This window comes from Lissotriton vulgaris, chromosome 2_1 (assembly GCF_964263255.1).
Source record: "Lissotriton vulgaris chromosome 2_1, aLisVul1.2, whole genome shotgun sequence".
In the NCBI taxonomy this organism is placed as follows: domain Eukaryota; kingdom Metazoa; phylum Chordata; class Amphibia; order Caudata; family Salamandridae; genus Lissotriton; species Lissotriton vulgaris.
Genome location: NC_141687.1, coordinates 576,312,681 through 576,330,475, shown reverse-complemented (window position 1 = coordinate 576,330,475; position 17,795 = coordinate 576,312,681). Strand labels below are relative to the sequence as shown.

Genomic DNA, 17,795 nt, shown 5'->3' with positions numbered 1-17,795 from the left:
TGGACCGGAGGACATGCCGCCTTGTCGCTCCAAAGTGTTGAAGGACGTCGCTACGGGCCCTCTCTCCGTGTCCGAAGCTCCACCTGAAAGGGTGTTGTTGGCAATGGTTCCGTCGTGTGAGACCTTCGGTCTTCCAGGATCTTCAGCGCGAGCTGCAGCAGTCCGTCTCTCGTTGTGGGACCCGCTGCCACTGGTGTCCCTGAGGCCTCTGCCCCTGGATTTCCGCGGCCCTTGTGTCCGTTCCATCCCAGAGGTGGGTGTTGCCAACAGACCGGCCTGCTCGCTTCTGTCCTTCCTGGATGACTGTCGGGTTCGCACGTGGATGCTCTTGTCCCGGTCGTGCATGTGGGCTGTCGTGCACCTCTCACGTTCTCCTCGGTGTTTCCCCTTTTGTGTGTCGTAGTGTCTTGGTCCACACTCCTCTTGGTTCTACTCCATTCTCTTATCTTCCTGTGGTCGTGCTTCTCAGACCTCTTCTCCTTTTCTTCTCTTTTGGTGGTGGCAGACGTGCCACTTAGACATCTTCATCCTCCTTTTCCTCTGTGGTGGCAAACGTGCCACACAGACATCTCCTTTCTTCATCTTCCTTTTCCGCAACGCGGTCTGGTCATCTTGCTGCCTTCATCTCCGTGACCAGACTTCTCCAGGCAGCGTGCACTCCGCCTGCATCCCTCTGGTCTTGTCCTAGTTCACGGACACTATCTTCTTTCAGTCTGTGACTGGACCGGTCATTGCAATCTTCTCTTCCGACTTGAATGTTGAATTGTGGTTGTTGAAGTTCGGTAGTCGCTGATCGTGGACTGTGTCTTGGTGTTCGAACTTCTTGGACCTCTTGCCGGTCCACTCTGCCGATGCTGGCAGGCTACCTTCGGTCATCTTAAGGGATACTTGCTGTGTTACGGTTTGTTGACCCTTGCTTTGGTCACTTCCTTTTGCGACCCCCGGTGGGTCGGCTTTTGGTGCGGCCATCTGGCTGGCCGGCTTCTTGGGTGCGTCACGTATGTGACCGTCCGGGTTCTTCGTGCGACCATCTGAGGGGTCGGCTTTGTGGGGCGACCATCAGGGTGGTCATCTGCGTGAGTCCTCACGCTTCACTGTCTTCTGTTGGTCGCTGTTCGCTCCGCTCCGGTGCTGTAGTGTTGGCGTGCTTTTGTCCGCGCTCTTCCTGTACTTCATTGGTGCGGAGGGTTACGTCACCACTCCAAGCTTCTTTGTGTTCAGGTTGCTCCCGTTACTTCACAGGGTGTGCTTGCTTTCTTCGGGGATCCTGGAGCAGTGTTGGCGGTCGTCGCGCTTCCTCCCTGTGTTGCACTTGTTTGGTGGAGCGTCTTGGGACCTCTGCCTCTACCCGTGGTGGTGGTGCTGCAGTTTCTTCCCTGCGGTTGCAACGACAACCTGTGGCAATCAGGTGCCGCTCCGCTGGCAGTTGGTCTCTGCTTGTCCCCGTGCGTCAGGTGATCTGTGCCTCTGCTCTGTCTCCTGCTTCTGGTCACTGCTTGCGAGCGTCCATCCTTGCACTCTCCTTCATGTGTTCCTGGTATTCTTGTGGGCCTGGCGCATTCTTGCGTTTCTGGGTGTGTAGCTCTTGCACTCCTGATGTGTGCCCCGTACTGTGTTTCTGCGATTCTGTCGCGTCCCTGTAGGACCTGCTCACTTGTCCTGGGGTACGCTCGCCACTTTGGCAGCCTTGGGCTTGCTCCAGTCTCTCTGCAGGGTTTATTTGGAATGCACAGGTGCAATCTCGCACTTGGCCACAGGGTGGCAGTGCTGCTTGGTTCTTGTCCGTTTTCAGTGCTCTTGGCAGTGTCTGCTCGTTAGTCTCCATGAGGGAAAGGGGGACTGCTGCCTTCGTCCTGGTGAGTGTCTCTTGACTCACCTCCTTGGCGCTGGTGCTTGGGTTGGGAGGGGGTCCTTGTGGCATGCTTCTTAGCGGCGATGGCCGCATACAGTTACCCTGCAGTCACACTTGCCTGCAATTGTCTCATCAGGGCACACGTTTGTATGGGGGCACCACAGTTCACTTCGCTGCCCGTGCTTCCGCTCTGCAGTGTCAAGCCTTGGCAGCTTTTCACACGCTGCAGGCCGTTCTCCACCGCGCTATAACTTTTTTTTCTCGGCGGCGCTGGCCGCTTGAAGTCACTTCACTCCTCTTCACTTGCTGCCTGGACCGGGGGTGGCTGGCCTCAGTTTGTCCCGGCCGCTCTGGACGGCCATCAACTGCCCGCTGCCTCTTTCCTCCCCCCCGCAGCCTCGCACTCCACACGCGGCGGGGGAGGGGTGTCGGCGCTGACCTTTACTTTGCGGGCTCCTATCGCGGTTGGGCTCCGCTTTACACACCAGCGCCCGGCAGCTCTTCACATGCTGCCAGTCGCTCACTGACTCCTCGCTCCGTCCTTGGCTGCTGCGGGTGGGCTCCGCTGTCGACTTTAATTTTTCTTGGGGCGGCCGCGCTCATACAGGCTCACCTCTGGCATGCGGGTTTAATTTCTCCTTCGCCGCGGCAGCCTCAGACACGTGTGGCGGGGGTCGCTGATAGCAGGCCTCTCGGCGGCCGGCGCCGATTCTTCTGGGGAGGGGGCGGCGCGACATCGCCCTGCAGCTCTCTCCTCTTCCCCCACGATGTTTTTCATGTAGCTGTGGCACGCTAGGCATAGCTCGGCCTCGTCGCCATTGTGGTGATTGGGGTGGGGGCGCTAGGCCCTCATACTGCAGACATGCACAATCACGCAATACAGGAAGGCAGACACGGACACAGTGGCTGGGGATGGGTAATGGGCCCAGAGCACGTGCGCTCAGCCCCTTTTATTGGCCAGGGTCATCTGACCTATGACGCCTGGTGGTGGGTGGGTGCTAGGTGTATCGTTACAACAGAACAGAGACACTAGAACGTGTCTCACATTATTACAGTATCCTCTTTCAGTTGCTCCTTTCACCCATTCTTAAAATCTTCTTTCTATATATTTGTTTATCCAAGAAGGCTACAACATAGAATTTTTCGGGTGGCCAGTCGACTCACCCTGTCCTGATGAAGACCCGTTCAATTGCACAAGGGTCGAAAGTAACGCCATCAACACTGAAGAGGGTACAATGACATTTTAACGATGGATGTACACTATTATACTATGTGTCACATGTACTTTTTTGAATGTGATGCTTACGATGTCCTGTCGTCGTAAAAATTTTACTTTTTTAATCACATTTTCGGCTTCATTATCTAAGAGTTTCGTGTGTTCACTGTTGCACACTGAACATATATCTATTTGTTGAATGATTTGACCATGTCTATATCTATATATGATTAAAATACATATATATAAATAATTCTCTTAACTCAATTGTGTATACATACTCATGCTTATCTTTACATTTATTGTTCAGCTTATTAATCGTATCTCTTAATTAACTTAATCCCCTTTGGTAATGATACCTTAATGGCCATGTTTATAATGGTTACCAATCCCATCCTGCTCTGTTGGTTGTTCTGGTGGATTTTAGTTTCGCTTATGTTTGCAGCATCGTTCCAATTAGTAGAAGTATAAAGAGGGGAAATGGATAACGCCGACAAGGGCATTCATAAAAGAAAATGGCAAGATTTTTGATGACATGCAGCTTGTTGTTTCTGCTATGTTGGGTTATTTTATGTTCTGTGGATTGTTATGTTAGGTGGAGTTGTAGAGCGTGGTTATCACCCGGGGGTATCGGAGCTAGGACTTTTGTAACACTTTTGAAATCTATCCAAAAATAAATACAAAAATACAATTGAAGAGGCCACCTCTGAAAATCATTTTTGTATCCATATATATCATTATATATGGGATTAGGATTGAGTACCCTCAAAAGGGTGACTCACTCTAGGACAATATGGTCACTGTTCCCAGTGTTGAACTATAAACCTACAAATTATTGTTTTCAAATGTGCTTTCAAGCAAAGCGAAACACAACATAGGTGATCAAACAAAATTTCAGTCCACTTTTGGAGAAACAATCAGGCGTTATACACATTGGAGAAAGAATCAGAACTTAAACTGAGTCTGAGTTAGTCTTACACAGTGAACATGACATTCTACAGGAAAGATTCTTAGACTACTCACCCCATTTGAACCAGCCACATATAGAGGAAATCAATGCTGGATGATTAGTAGGGCAAAATCAGAAAATTTACTTACAGCCCGGTCTGAGACAACATAACAAACCAAGCCATTTGAAATGAAAAAGTCATGGTACATCCTAATTGGTAAAAAATGACCTTATTCAAAATGTTTCCCTGAGTTTTTGTTCCATGTTTACGTCTGCTCGTGAAAGTGTTGGTAAAGCAGAGATAAACAATATACTCAAAAACATTCTTGGGGGCAAGGGGGCAAGGGTAAAGGGAGAGTATCTAAGAAAATGCTACTAGTGTCAGTGTCTTTCAATCTCCTGGATCAATACCAATTTGCCTTTAGGAGTGGTCACAGTACTCAATCGGCACTCATCCACATCACTGATGATATCTTAAACATGCTAGACCATAATGAATCCTGCCTCTTAATCCTCCTTGATCTCTCTTCTGCATTCGACATGGCTAACCTTCTAGCTATACTAGAACACAAGATGGGCCTCTCCGGCTCCGTACTGCAATGGTTCTCTTTCTTTCTTCACAATAGATCCCAAAGAGTTAAGGTGAATCATACCTTATCCCATCCATCTGCAGTTCTCATGTGGGTCCCGCAAGTCTCTGCCCTTTCTCCCATCCTCTTTAATCATTTCCTGGAACCACTAGCGAATGCTCTAAAATCTATGAACATTCTTTTTCATATGTATGCGGATGACACGCAACTTTATTTGAAAATCAACTCTTCTGAAGACTTCATCTCACTCAACTCCTACTTGATGTTTATCCAAAACAGGCTAACTGAAAATCATCTCTTGCTGAACACCACCAAAACAGAATTCCTTCTCATTTCCCCTCCTAAGCACACCCTCAAGATTGACCTCTGGATGAAACACCTCACCACCTTCAACTTCTCCCCAGTTATCCTCGACTCAGCAAAATCTCTTAGAATCACCCTGGACTCACACCTGAACATGAAGAAAAATATCAGTAAGATGTGCAAGGGTGCGAATAACTAAATAAGGATTTTTAAAAACCTAAAACCATTCCTCCCTCAAAAGGACTTCAAGCAGGTGGTACAAGCACTTGTCCTACCGAGACTAGACTATGGAAGTGCAACGCTCTGTGCCCTTGCCAAATATACCTTAGCCCCGCTTAGGCCTAATTGAATGCCGCTGCTAGACTGATCACTAACACGAAAAGAAATGAGCACAATTCCCCAGCCTTAAGATCTCTAAAGTGGTTACCCTACGAAGCAAGAATACAACTAAAGATTGCTTGGTTGACGTACAAAGCCATCCACTTGAAAACACCTGATTGCCTTGGTCAAAAACTGGAACTATTAGGTGGTAGCAGACCTTCCAAAGTACTAACTCATTGTTACTCAAACTGCAGACTTATCGCAAAAAAGAAAACAAGTTTCAGAGCCTTCTCAGCGCGGCAACTTAGATCTACAACTCTCCCCCACTGGAAATTTACAGAACGCCCTACACAGCGGCATTCAAACAGGAAGTAAAAACAATCCTAATGAACAAGTTCCTGCCTTAATTGGATCATGGCTCGTCTGTTTTTGAAATGTCCTTTTTCGCTTTTTTCTCCTATCTAATTTCATGTCTATGATTCTTTGCCTTACCTATGAAGTAACGTTTTACTGTCCCGTATCAAGTTATATGCTGCTCGCATTTATGTACAATCTTATTAGCTCATCATGTTAGCCTCCTATACCGCAATGTTCCCCTGCCTTGTTCCCCTTCCACAACTGTGAAGCACACTTATACCCTTCGGGGTCTTGTTCGCGCTATACAATACTTTAAAAATAAATGTATACAAGGGGCTTTGTACTACCTAAGAATAAGCTTAATTGCCAAGTAGCACTAAGGGTTGCTGCTTTTGAGCGGACCTTAGCAAGAGACGTTTAGGGCCACATAGGCCATACTATAGCAGTTGAGCAGACTAGGATTTGATCCTGTTACTTGAAAAACACAGGTTTTGTTAAGATCTTCACAAATTTGGCACCAGTAGATGCACCTGAAAATGAAGAGTGCAGAAGTTTAGGATTTGTCATAGTACGATAGCCTCCACACAACTGATTCCCATCCTCTTTTCTGGGGAATGAAGTACCAGAGCTATATGATCCACCGACAGAACATCGGCTTAAAAAAAAGTGAACTATACGTTCGGGAACTCTTGCAGGAAACATAAAAAAATACAAACTACGGTTGCTACAGTAGATAATAATGGCTAATTGATACTGTACATCAACCAAAACTGATAATAATATTTCCTGGACATTTTTTATTAAAATGATTAGAAATATCAGTGCCTTCATTATGGCACTACATAAAACACACACTGACCATATGAAGATAGGAGTCAGAGATCCCTTTTAGAAGAAAGGTCGAGTAATGGCACATGTGTTCCTTTGTTCCATATGTTTTACCGGCCATTAATCTCTTTACTTGTTGTGCTTTCCAAAACTCTTTTTTTCTGAAATGATTGTTGCATTTTCTTTACCACATTCCTGCTTATTCTCTCTTCTGTCTCATTTTGATCCTTTTTTCGTTCAGATCTTTTTTGAAGAATATTGCCCCAGGCTTTGTTACCTTCTTGAAATGATGAAAGGAAGAGGATATTAATATTCCCTGTGTTAGCTTATGTTCACGTCATTGTTCACAATATTTTCTAATATATTAGTTTGTTAAGAAAAACAAGCAGTGTTTTGGAGTCTCTTTCTTACAATGATCTCAAGCCTCTAAGTTATAACAATTTATTATAGGTTGCCGAAGTGAAGATTTTTCTTCTTCTGTTTTTTTTACCATTTCATTTTGTGATTGTAAACCATCATTTACAACAAATATTTATCTCTAAAGACATTTATGTTGTATTTTTTCTTGTGTGCTCCAATTTGAATAGTTTTATATTTTGTCTTAGCAATATTGAACCGTTGTAGTTTTTTTCTGAGATCTTTAACTGCCAATAATATTGAATTTCTTTTTTTTGCTGATCACTTTCAACACAATGGATAACAGAGAAAAGTGATGCAACTTTTTATACAATTCAATAATCTATTCCAACATGTTTGTCCAATTTACTAACTGGAATCATGAAGGAAACCTTACCGTTGATGGCTTTCTAGCACTTAGGTTAAATATTGGTGTGCCACCAAAATATAGAATATCGAATGTATGCAAATTATGATGTGAATCTGTGGCCCTCATTATGTACCGTTAAAGGGCATTAAAGGAAGTAAAACTCAAAAAAGTAAGGGGCAGATATACAAGAAAGTGACGCATCTATAGAGATACGTCACTTTCCCTGCACCACCCTGAGAAACCCTTGCACCCCCATGGTTGCGCCGTATTTACAATACGGCGCACCATGGTGCAAAGATTGACAGATGCGTCAGAAATTCTGACGGAACTGTTGGGGCAAAAGTCACGCATTACTGGAGTCGTGTTGCAAGCACAACGCAACTCCAGCAATGCATTTTGAGGCCTATTCCCACTACATTGCGTCACTCCAAATACCTGCTTGAAGCAGACGTAATTTTTTGTTTGATGCAGTGGGGTCCTAGAAGTGACGCAGTGAAATCTTGTAGCACTTTTACAAGGCTTTGCTGCGTGGGAACGCCCACCATGTATAACGTGATCCAGGGCTTTGCAATGCGACGCATCTCCCTAAATGTGTCACAATCTAAATTGGCCACATTTTTTACACCGCCGCTGCATCACAAAAGTGACGCAACTGCTGCACAAAAGTGTCACATGGGGTTTGTAAATCTGCTCCAATGTATATTTCACCAAGGCCAGGAACATTTGCACAAATCCTGATTAACTTAGAGGGTCCATTGTGCTCACCAGTGTTACAAATGGACAGAGTTAATATGACTGCTTCTGTCGCGAGGGCCGGACTGGCTACCGGGCAGTTTGGAATGCTGCCGAACTCCTGCCTGATTTTACTGCAGTGGGGAATGATTTCGTCCATGAAGACCTGCGTGTGCTTCGAAATACTGAAAGCAAAACGAATTTCGTTTACCTCACGCAGGTCCCCATTAACGAAATCAGCCCCCAGCTCAGCAGCATTCCCAACTGCCCTGTAGCCAGTCCGGCCCTGTCTGTCACATATGGGAATCTGGCTCAGTCTGGATTGGATTTAATTTACCTTAAGTCTGAACCTTCTTATATACCTGATGCAAGCTAGCTTAGCTTCTTATCATCTCAGGTTTAGCATGAGTACTCAGAGGTCATTACTCATTTCCCCTTGAAGCTCTCAATACAGAGCCTCTACTGTCCATAGCAATATACCTCTCTGGAGCCACCATCTTTGCCTGGGTCTCACCTCCCTATAAACTCAGAAAATAGACCCTTCTGACCAGAATTAGTACATCACTGAAATCCTATTTCCTCAGACAGTACTAAACTAGAAGTCAACATAAAGGCCCTTCTGTCTCAAAATATGCTCAACATTGTATTTTGCCTGAGTGTGCAACCCAGTGATTCCACTTCTCCTGCTTGATGTATCCCTTATTTTTTTCACATTGTTCTTTGTAATGCACCCTACTACCTGTTAGACCAAGGGGTGCTGAGTAAATGTTAAAAATACATTATTAACTAAATACATCCATGATGCTAACTTCCAGTGTCTGTAAATTGTCAATGTTACTCTACTATGACTCTGCAGCAGCAGCCTGAGCTTTTCGAAGTGTGTCATGTTTGTACAAAAAACATTAAAATTAAGCATGAACTTCCATTCTTCCACCTAGTTCCACCGACTTTCCCCATCTTTACTTGCACCCTAACCGTCCTCCTCTTTAGGGTTTTGAGTAGTAGCTCTGAAGTGGCCAAGGGTGAAGTTCACACTCAAAATAACTGAATGCAGGGCATATTTTAGTTTAGGATCAGGATCAGCATGTATGGAAGATGCTACGTTTCTCAATAGAGATTGGCAGTGAACGAGGAAACAAATGGCAGACCAAGGTAGAGCAGGCTTGTGCAGAAAGATTGACATGACTATTATGATGCAGGATGCTAGAACACAATCGCATATACCTGTATTTAGAAGAAAGCAATGAGCAAAAAGTGGTGACTGACATAAACAGCTAACAATAAGAGATACTGACTTAAAACTGGAAGGAGTAATTTAACTTCGGCCATTGGGAGAATCATTAGCTATTAAGTACAAGAACAGCTGTTAATGCAAAGTTGGCGGTCTTTTTTACACATCTGGCTTTGTTGCAAGGTGTGCAGGGGATGAGTGTTAAATGCCTAGCATTATTTTAAACAATTGCCTTGGTGTCCTATGTGAGAATACATAACACAAAGACACTATCCTTCGGTCAGAGCAGAGGTGATGCAGCCACCTTCCAGTTATGATGAGCCGCGTCTGTGTTTTTCTCTGTTCGGTAGGTTTGCGACATTCACCTGGATGTACCTGCTGGCAGGAACCTTCAAGAACGTGGGCATGGCTTTCATCGTTTTCGTCTGCATCAATCTGTTCATTGGCATAAACACCATCATATCAGCCACTGTTGTTAACGTCCTGGCCCTGGACACATCACAGAATGCAACAGTTCTCCAGGTAAGACCATCAATCGAATGCTGCCTTCTGCAGTCTGCGAGCATAACAACATCTACCAATGCACGGGGTTTATGCTAGAGGTCTCTAACAGGGCAGGTCATGAAGGTTTCCTTATTGTTGTTATGTGACTCCCAGGGCTGTGGTCATTTTTCAACTTGCCTATTTGCTGATTACATTTAGACTCTGAAATCCTGCCTTTCACATGAAGATGTAAGCCCCTGCCTGAGCTTTTTTTTTTCTTTTTTCAAGTGGCCCAGATGTCATTGTATGTTGCAGGATTGCTTTATGTTCTTAGCCCCTTGCGCCGCCGTTGCGTCACTTTTCTTGAAGCGCTGGCGGGGGAGTGTGGTGCTCCATATTTACAAGGTCACGTAAAGCCACCCAGCGTGGCTTTTCGTGTCCTTGTAAATACAGCCCCTTTTCACGCAGCCCTTTGTGTGAGATCAGCCTTCCATGGGTGTTACTGTGGGTGTTCCCACGCAACACCCATGGATTCTGCTGCATTCCCAGATTTACAATGTTTCATAAACTAGGGAATGGGTCAGAATCTTACACCTGACCAGAGGAGTCGTAAGGCGACGTATCGAGGAGAAATACTTTTATTTCTCCTCGTTTTTTTCTTTCTTGTGTGCTGCATCCTGCAGCCCACATAGAAAGAGGAAAACATCTCTTGTGATTGCCTTTGTGCAGGAATGTCTGTCTTCCTGCACAAAAACAATCATCTCCGCTACGCAGGCACCCTTGCACCATGGTGCAAAGTTGCCTGCGTTGGCGCATGGCATTCAGTTGTGCATTAGCTCAGGGGAGAGCTCAGGGATACGTAATATTGCTGTAAATATGACGCATCCCTTTGTTCCAAAAGTAACGCAATGCAGCCAAATGGCTTGTGGCACCGCGCTGCGTTGCCTCCTTGTAAATATGACCTTCGTTTTTTTTTCTCATTGCTGTCGAACCAGTACAACCCAGTATTCATGTTGATGGGGGACTCAGAAGTATACCGTTCTGTGTATGTTTTGCTTCTTAGCCTGTTGAGAGAGCTTCTCCGGACTGCTGGAAATGGCTAATCATAGAAAAAGATCACCCACTAAACAGGTACATAATAGGAATCAGGAGCTGCTAAATAAACAGCATAATATAGGCAGATAATTTAACACAATACTGATATTTCCAAACCAGTATAGAATTTAGTTTCAGCACAGCCAACCTTGTCTTTTTCTCTAAGGCCGTATATTAGAATTAAATGGAAAGTCCAATCCGAACAAAGAGGAGAATTGCCTCCACTAAAGTTGACAAAAATAGGGTCAGTGTCAGTATATTGTATAGCTAATAATGTTTCAAATTAATATTTGCACAGGTATGTTCTACTTGCTAAAGCCATCTTGAAGTAAACACGCATAAATATTCAAAGACATGGAAGTATATCCAAACTCAAATAGGAAAATTGAGGGTAGGAGATCAAGTACATCGTGACATGATGGGAAAATGATAAAGAAAGTGGACTAACATGATTGAGGATGGAGCCTTTAAGCCATCCACTTAGGAACAAGAGCTGTGTGCAGGTGTCCTCTTGAGTGCTGTGAATGGGTAGACAGAGGGGCGAGTTTTTTTTTAGTTATCTGACATTTTTGGGTGTAGTAAGGGGGGAAATGCTGCCCTTGTGGATGTGTGGAGGGGACAGACGATGAAAGCTGGTTGCACATTGTGATTGGTGGGGGATTGCAGCCATTGTATATTACTGTGTTTTGGTGTCGAAAAAGATCTATACTAGGACCGATAACACATTACTCACTTAAAGATGTCATTTTTTTGTCTCGCCTCTCCTTCCCTCCCGACCCCCGACAGAATCTTGGGAATGTCTCAGTCGTTTTGGAAGGCATTTTCAAGATCTTCCCTCAGTTCTGCTTCGGCTATGGTTTGATCAAGCTATCTCAAGAACAACAAGTTGTTGAATACTACAAAGCCTTCGGCTACACACATTCATCCAATGTCTTTGCCATGGACAAACTCGGCTGGATGTTTGTTGCCCTGATGTTCCAAGGAGTGTTTTTCTTTGTCCTGCGGTTGCTGATCAACAATACCATTTATCAGAACATCAGGTAGGTGGCATCTGTCTATGATTCGGTGGTTGTTGGTGGGGCAAAATTACCCCAAGTCCATGTTTCCTTTGAACACTGTCTGTTCTTGAAAGTTATGAACCAGCTCTATGCCCCCCGCCCCCCCTTTCATTGATTTCGGTTGGACACCATCAACTAATTCAGCAACTGCTGCAACCAGATTCCAGGACAGATGTGCAGCTTCATCACTCAACATTCTCATTAAGAGCGTGGTGGCCCAGTTATGTCAATACTTCTGTAGTTTACACCAGACCCCTGATTGCTTGCGAAATCTTCAATACTGCTGGAGTTAGCCAATGACCCTAAAACGAGTATACTCATTTAAGGATGGCGGGCATAGATCTATGTCAATTAGGGATACATTAGGGGTGGTGGGGAAAAAATGAAGCACCTTTCTTCCGTTGTTTGTTCCAACATAAGTTGGAACAACTATGACCTTGGGTGCATGGCATTATTAAATATATGGGTCTGAACGCAATTATGAACGTTGCTTCACTATGCATAGAATGGCCTATGGTGGTTGCTTTGTTGCCCGTAGCACAATTCACTTTTATCTGCATATAAAATGGTTCCCTGAAGTAGGGCATTTATGTGCATTCAAATATGGGTGTACTTGACTTGAGTGCAGTGCTTAATTTGAGCCGGTGGTTTCCATTGCTCAGCACCAGCACTTAATGATCAACACTGGCGCTTATAATGCAAACTCGACCCATTAATTTTTGGTAGGCACAGGGAGATTAAGTAATTTGCCCAGAATCTCCGGATGGTGAGCTGACACCGAGACTCAAACCTGTCAGCAGCTCAGGCCGTTACACCATATCCTCTCCACACTTGTAGGGTTTCATGGTTAGTAGTTGGTTCTGTTTTAGGTGGTGCTAACAGGAAAAATGGGCTGGTGCAAGCTGCCTCCTGACGAGAGCCCCAGCACATATTTTTAAACCAATTAACCACTGCTTGGGTGATAGTTTTCAGCCGTAGAGTGACTACTGCAGATCAGCCTCATGAGGATTGTGCGCTCTCTTTGAGTCTATTGCAAGATTAGAATAACATTAAAGGTAATTGTCATAACCAAAGTAGAATGGGCAAACGTGTGTGTGTACAGAAAAGAAACAAAAGGCCCCTCCCATGCCTAAAAATAAAACCAAACCGACCTCTATAGATAGGATGCTGGGAAAGGCTCTAGGAGCGGTGGCCACTGAAATCGAGAGAACAGAGAGGCGATTATCCCTAACCTGGAAATCCCTCTAGTAGATTCTGACACCTCACAAACCTCGGGAGTCTTGACAAACGATACGCCCAGGGCCCAAACTACAATAGCTGAAGTAATTAACTCTGATCAAACCAGGGGGGAATCTCCTATACAGTCTGCTATAAAAGGGAGACCTACATTTCAAGCAAAAACAGAGGCAAGAAGGAAGAAAGCCATGGGAGAGAAGATAGATAACAGGAACATTGGGACGGGAGGATCAGTAAACAGTATTGAAATGGCCAGCGAACAGCCAGTGTAGGTCACTAAGTTAGTGGTGGATCTGCAAATCCAAGTAAGGGACATAGTCATGGACGAGCTCAAATCCTCGTAGAAAGGGTTGACAAACTTTCCTCGCTCATCAGCAATTGGACAAGCACCAGGGGGGTAGTAGACGGAAATGTTGGACCTGACATTGGACCCCGAGATCAGGCCGTTGTGAACACCATTAGGGCCATCTCTACACCCAAACATAATGATTGCCCAGCTACTCAAGTACCAAATCTAGAAAGACAGCAATCATTAGCCCCCACTAGAGCCAGCTTAGAGAGGCCCCTCACCACAACCACCACTAGAGCAAATCCACCCCCTTTACTCCAACAACCCACCAGGCAATGGCAGCAGAATAAACAATGGGCATGGGTAGACTTTCCTGCACGCACAGAAGCTACTAAAAAAAAAACTCCCCTCCAGTTATAAACCTACCGGCGGCTTCAACCCCATATGTTCTCATTCTTGTAGGCATCCCGAGCTCGGAAGAGCCAACATGAACCACACCAAGAACTAAAACATAAATGCATGCAATGGCTAGCTAATCACAGACACTCCGGTACGAGGATGCAGGAGAGATCTTAACTACATGCAGAGTGGGTTGGCTAGGATGGAGGCCTAAGGACAAGCAAGGAGATTGCATTGTGATAAACTTTAGAAACCCTTGCGTTGTCCAAGAAATTTTAAATAGAGATGATGGGAGACAAACGGTTCCTATTCGAGCCCTCCCATTGGGTTATTTTTATCCCCCAGAGAGAGTCCATCAAGACATAAGGTATTATGGGTGGGGCCGGAGACACGAAAACCACAGCTATAATACAGCTGCTTTGGACCACTATTGGCTTAGGCAACCAATTTTCAACATTCCCACAGCAAACAGATTTAGCAGCCTAGAAGAAGTGGATTGACTTGAGGCTCAGTCCACTGGTTCCGAGGTGCAGCTGGGCAACCTTCTGGTGGTAACTGAGACTCGCGGGAATGATGCAGGGCACTGCTCGATGTTAGGAGAAGGAGAAACCTGTGGGAGCATGAGCAGCTCCCCAGGGAACACCCACGAGGGCCTTATCACGACTCTGTCCTGCAACCAATCCCCTCTACCGAATAGCGGGACCATCACGAAAGCTGTTTCTGGGCTCTGCGGGTCTCTCTTCCATCCCTACCCTCCAGTTGGCGATAAAACCAACTCTCCTGATCGCCCAAGGCTGCAAGTCTTATCCTTGAACATAGCAGGTCTGAACAACAAGATATATGACCCCGAATAGGGCCATTTCATTGACCAACATGAGATCTGCATGTTCCAGGAGACGTGGGCAAGAGGGGACATCTCAAAATTGGGTTTTGCCATCTTCAATATCCCTGCAATATCAAGTGGAAAATGGAGACCCTCAGGGGGGCCTAAGTACATGAGTGGGAGTTCACCTCGGCTGTTCAGCTAAACAGATAGAAACATCTTCAAATTATATTCTGTGTGTCCTCCTGTACTTTCCGCTCAGGTCCTCTATAGCCCTATTAAATGTGTACTCAAGACCAGTTAGCAAGGGACAGGTGTCAAAAACACTTGAGGAACTAATGTCCTGTTTAGCCACCATCCCAGACAACCACATGATGATTATATGAGGGTATTTTAATTGCCAGTTTGAGCCATTAGATGGTATGCTCAAAGACAGTCTCTGTGGAGCAGATAAGTACTGGGCCATCCCGGAGACTACCTGTCCACCAGTTAAAATCTGGTCCCCTCTGGTGATCCAGATGAATTGCCTTGTTCTAAAATACTCTTTAAGGGAATGCAATGGAAGAAGACAATCTGATACATCTAGCAACTCCACTTTCATTAGAAATGAGTGAGGCTCTTTACTGGACTATTTTTAATCGACTCAAAATCTTGATATAGGGTGATTGACTTCAAAGCCATGGTACAGCACTATAGTGACTATAATGCCCTTGTACTAGAATCAAACGAGTTAAATCCCGGGAGTGCCACTGGGGTAAACTCCCCCACTGATGACAGGTTGTCCCTCTCAAACTGTAGGAGAATACGTTGGGCAAACATAAATCAGTCACAAGATAGCCTAGGCTCCCTGTATGAAGCCATTATCCCGCTGCTCTCAACTGCAATTAAATCTGTCCCTACTAACAGCACCAGAATTGATCCCCAGATGGTTACCCAGAACCATACTAGGGTAAAGGTAATCCTTGTAGATTTATTTTTTCCTATAAAAAACACAAGGCCAAACAGGACACCCTCCCCCCCCCCCCCCTCCCACCCCTTGTATAAGGACAAATGCCGTACGGCCAAAACAGCCCTGTTCACATCTATTAAGGACAATGACCGTTCCTTAATCAAAATATCTAGAGTGGCCTACAAGGCCAGTGTCAACTAGGCAAAAAAAGGGTGGAAAAGCAACAAGTGGGACACCTTGAGAAGCTCCCTCGGTGCCCGGTATATGAGGACCTTGTGGAAAGTGGCCAACTCAGGCAGCTCTGAGGCTAAATCACCGATACAGCCAAACCTGGAGGCAGATGTATGGAGAGACCATTTCAAGTCCCTCTACTCAAGGGTGGAGACACTGGACGACTTAGCAGCCAAGGGCTGTTCTTCGGGGACTGACTACCCAATCGCACCCATGTACACTAACAGAACTATGGATGACAACGCAATAATAACCCTCAAAGAGATAAATGGCGCCCTCTCCAAAATAGCCCTTTGTAAAGCTCCCGGACTAGAGAAGATACCAGGGGACCTATTCTGCAGCGAACCCACCATCTGGGCACCATATCTCTGGGTTCTATTCAATGCCATACTCCAAGGCATGAAGATCCCTTCTAGCTGGGCCAGAGCCGAAATAATCCCCATATACAAAAAGGGCTCACCACTGCTACCAACAAACTATAGGCTGATAAGCCTTCTAGATATTACGCAAAAAATCTTTGCACGTTTGTTGCTGCTCCAGCTGCAGAGCTGGCTGGAGGAGCACAAGATACTTACTCCCCTCCAAGCAGGGTTCAGAGAAGAAATGTCCACACTGGATCAAATCCTCAGGCTACAAATTTTACACTGGAAGATCGTGTGTTTGGAGGGTGGTAGCCTCTACCTAATATTTGTATAACTGAGGTCTGCGTTCGATCTGGTCCCAAGAGAGAAGTTGTGGGCAGTTCTCCATGAGATGGGGGTTCCGCCATACCTGTGCCAAATCATGAAGTGGTTGCACGAGGGAAACTATGCCCAAATTATATATGGCAAGGAAGCAAAACTTACGGCCCCCATTCCCGTAAATAGAGGCATTCTCCAGGGATGTGTCGTCGCCTCAACCCTCTTTAGACTTCAAATAAATGGGCTCGCTGATTTTCTACTTAGCGAGAGAGACTTAGACGTCCCTAGGCTGGCACCACGCAGGGTCCCAGCCATGATGTTTGCAGACGGCACCCTCCTATTATCTAAATCGCCCATGGGGATACAGAGGGTACTCAATAGATTTGGTGCATTTTGCAGGGGAAAAGGGATTGAAATTAACCTTAAAAAAACTAAATTCATGGCGTTCAACTCTGCCAAAAGTACCCGACAAAATCCTAGCTTAAATGGTAAACCCTTAGAGAGAGTATCCGCTTTTGATTACCTCGGTATAACCATCACAGAATCTATGGACTGGGGGGCCCAAATTAAAAAATCAACCCTGACACTAGCCCAATATTCAGGGGGCTTAATGAAGGTTTTTCGAAAATCTAGCCACAAACCTGTGAGCCAGCCATAGAAATATACAAGGTGCAAGCCAGGGGAGGGCGCTGTATGGAGCAGGAATATGGGGTCACAGCAGTTCTGGGAGTCTCAGACAGACAGAAAACACCTTTCTCAGGCAACTCTTTAGCCACCCACGGAGTACCCCACTCACGCCGCTCCGACTGGACCTGGGGGTAAGAGCCATTGCCGAAGAATCCAATCTCGGACCCCTTCTATTCTGGCGGCGTCTGTGGGTTACCCCAGAATTCACAGAATACAGGGATGAATCAAGGGAGGTGATGAGTCTACCGGGGGTGGGCAAACTACCCTGGCTCTCCTATATTCGACACACGTTAGAGAGTCTAGGTCGGGGCAATCTTTGGGGTAACCCGGAGGTTGCTTGTGCCTCAGTGTCTAGGAAAATGCTAAAGGACTGCTACTGGGCATTTAAACTGGTCCAACTCCAGTGCAATCATGTAGCGGGTAAGCTTACTGCAGTCTTCCTAGAAACCAAGGGCTGGTATTGCCTAGAGCCGGAAGAAAGCCGCAAGAAAGCTTTATTTGCAGTTCAGACATGGGGCCTTGCCACTCCGCTCTTTTACAAACAAGTGGGTGACTTTGCAAACCCTGGGGTGCCAGGCATGTGACTGTTCCACAGAATCAGAGTTTCATGTGTTCTTTTGCCGCCCCGGTTACCACAAAGCGAGAAAACAGGGACTGGTTCAGATCTGCAGAAACCCAGGTACCAGGCGCTGTTTCGAGGCTTTTAGGATATTGGAACAT

General features: G+C 45.7%; 1 protein-coding gene across 1 annotated transcript in view; it reads left to right on the top strand.

Moving 5' to 3' along the window:
- Nucleotides 1-17,795, top strand: part of LOC147730764 (uncharacterized) — a 625,137-nt gene that overhangs the window by 532,094 nt on the left and 75,248 nt on the right. The window contains exons 47-48 of the mRNA XM_086955578.1: nucleotides 9,496-9,667; nucleotides 11,510-11,763. Of these exons, the coding sequence (XP_086811704.1) occupies nucleotides 9,496-9,667; nucleotides 11,510-11,763 (426 nt within the window). The remainder of the gene's footprint in view (nucleotides 1-9,495; nucleotides 9,668-11,509; nucleotides 11,764-17,795) is intronic.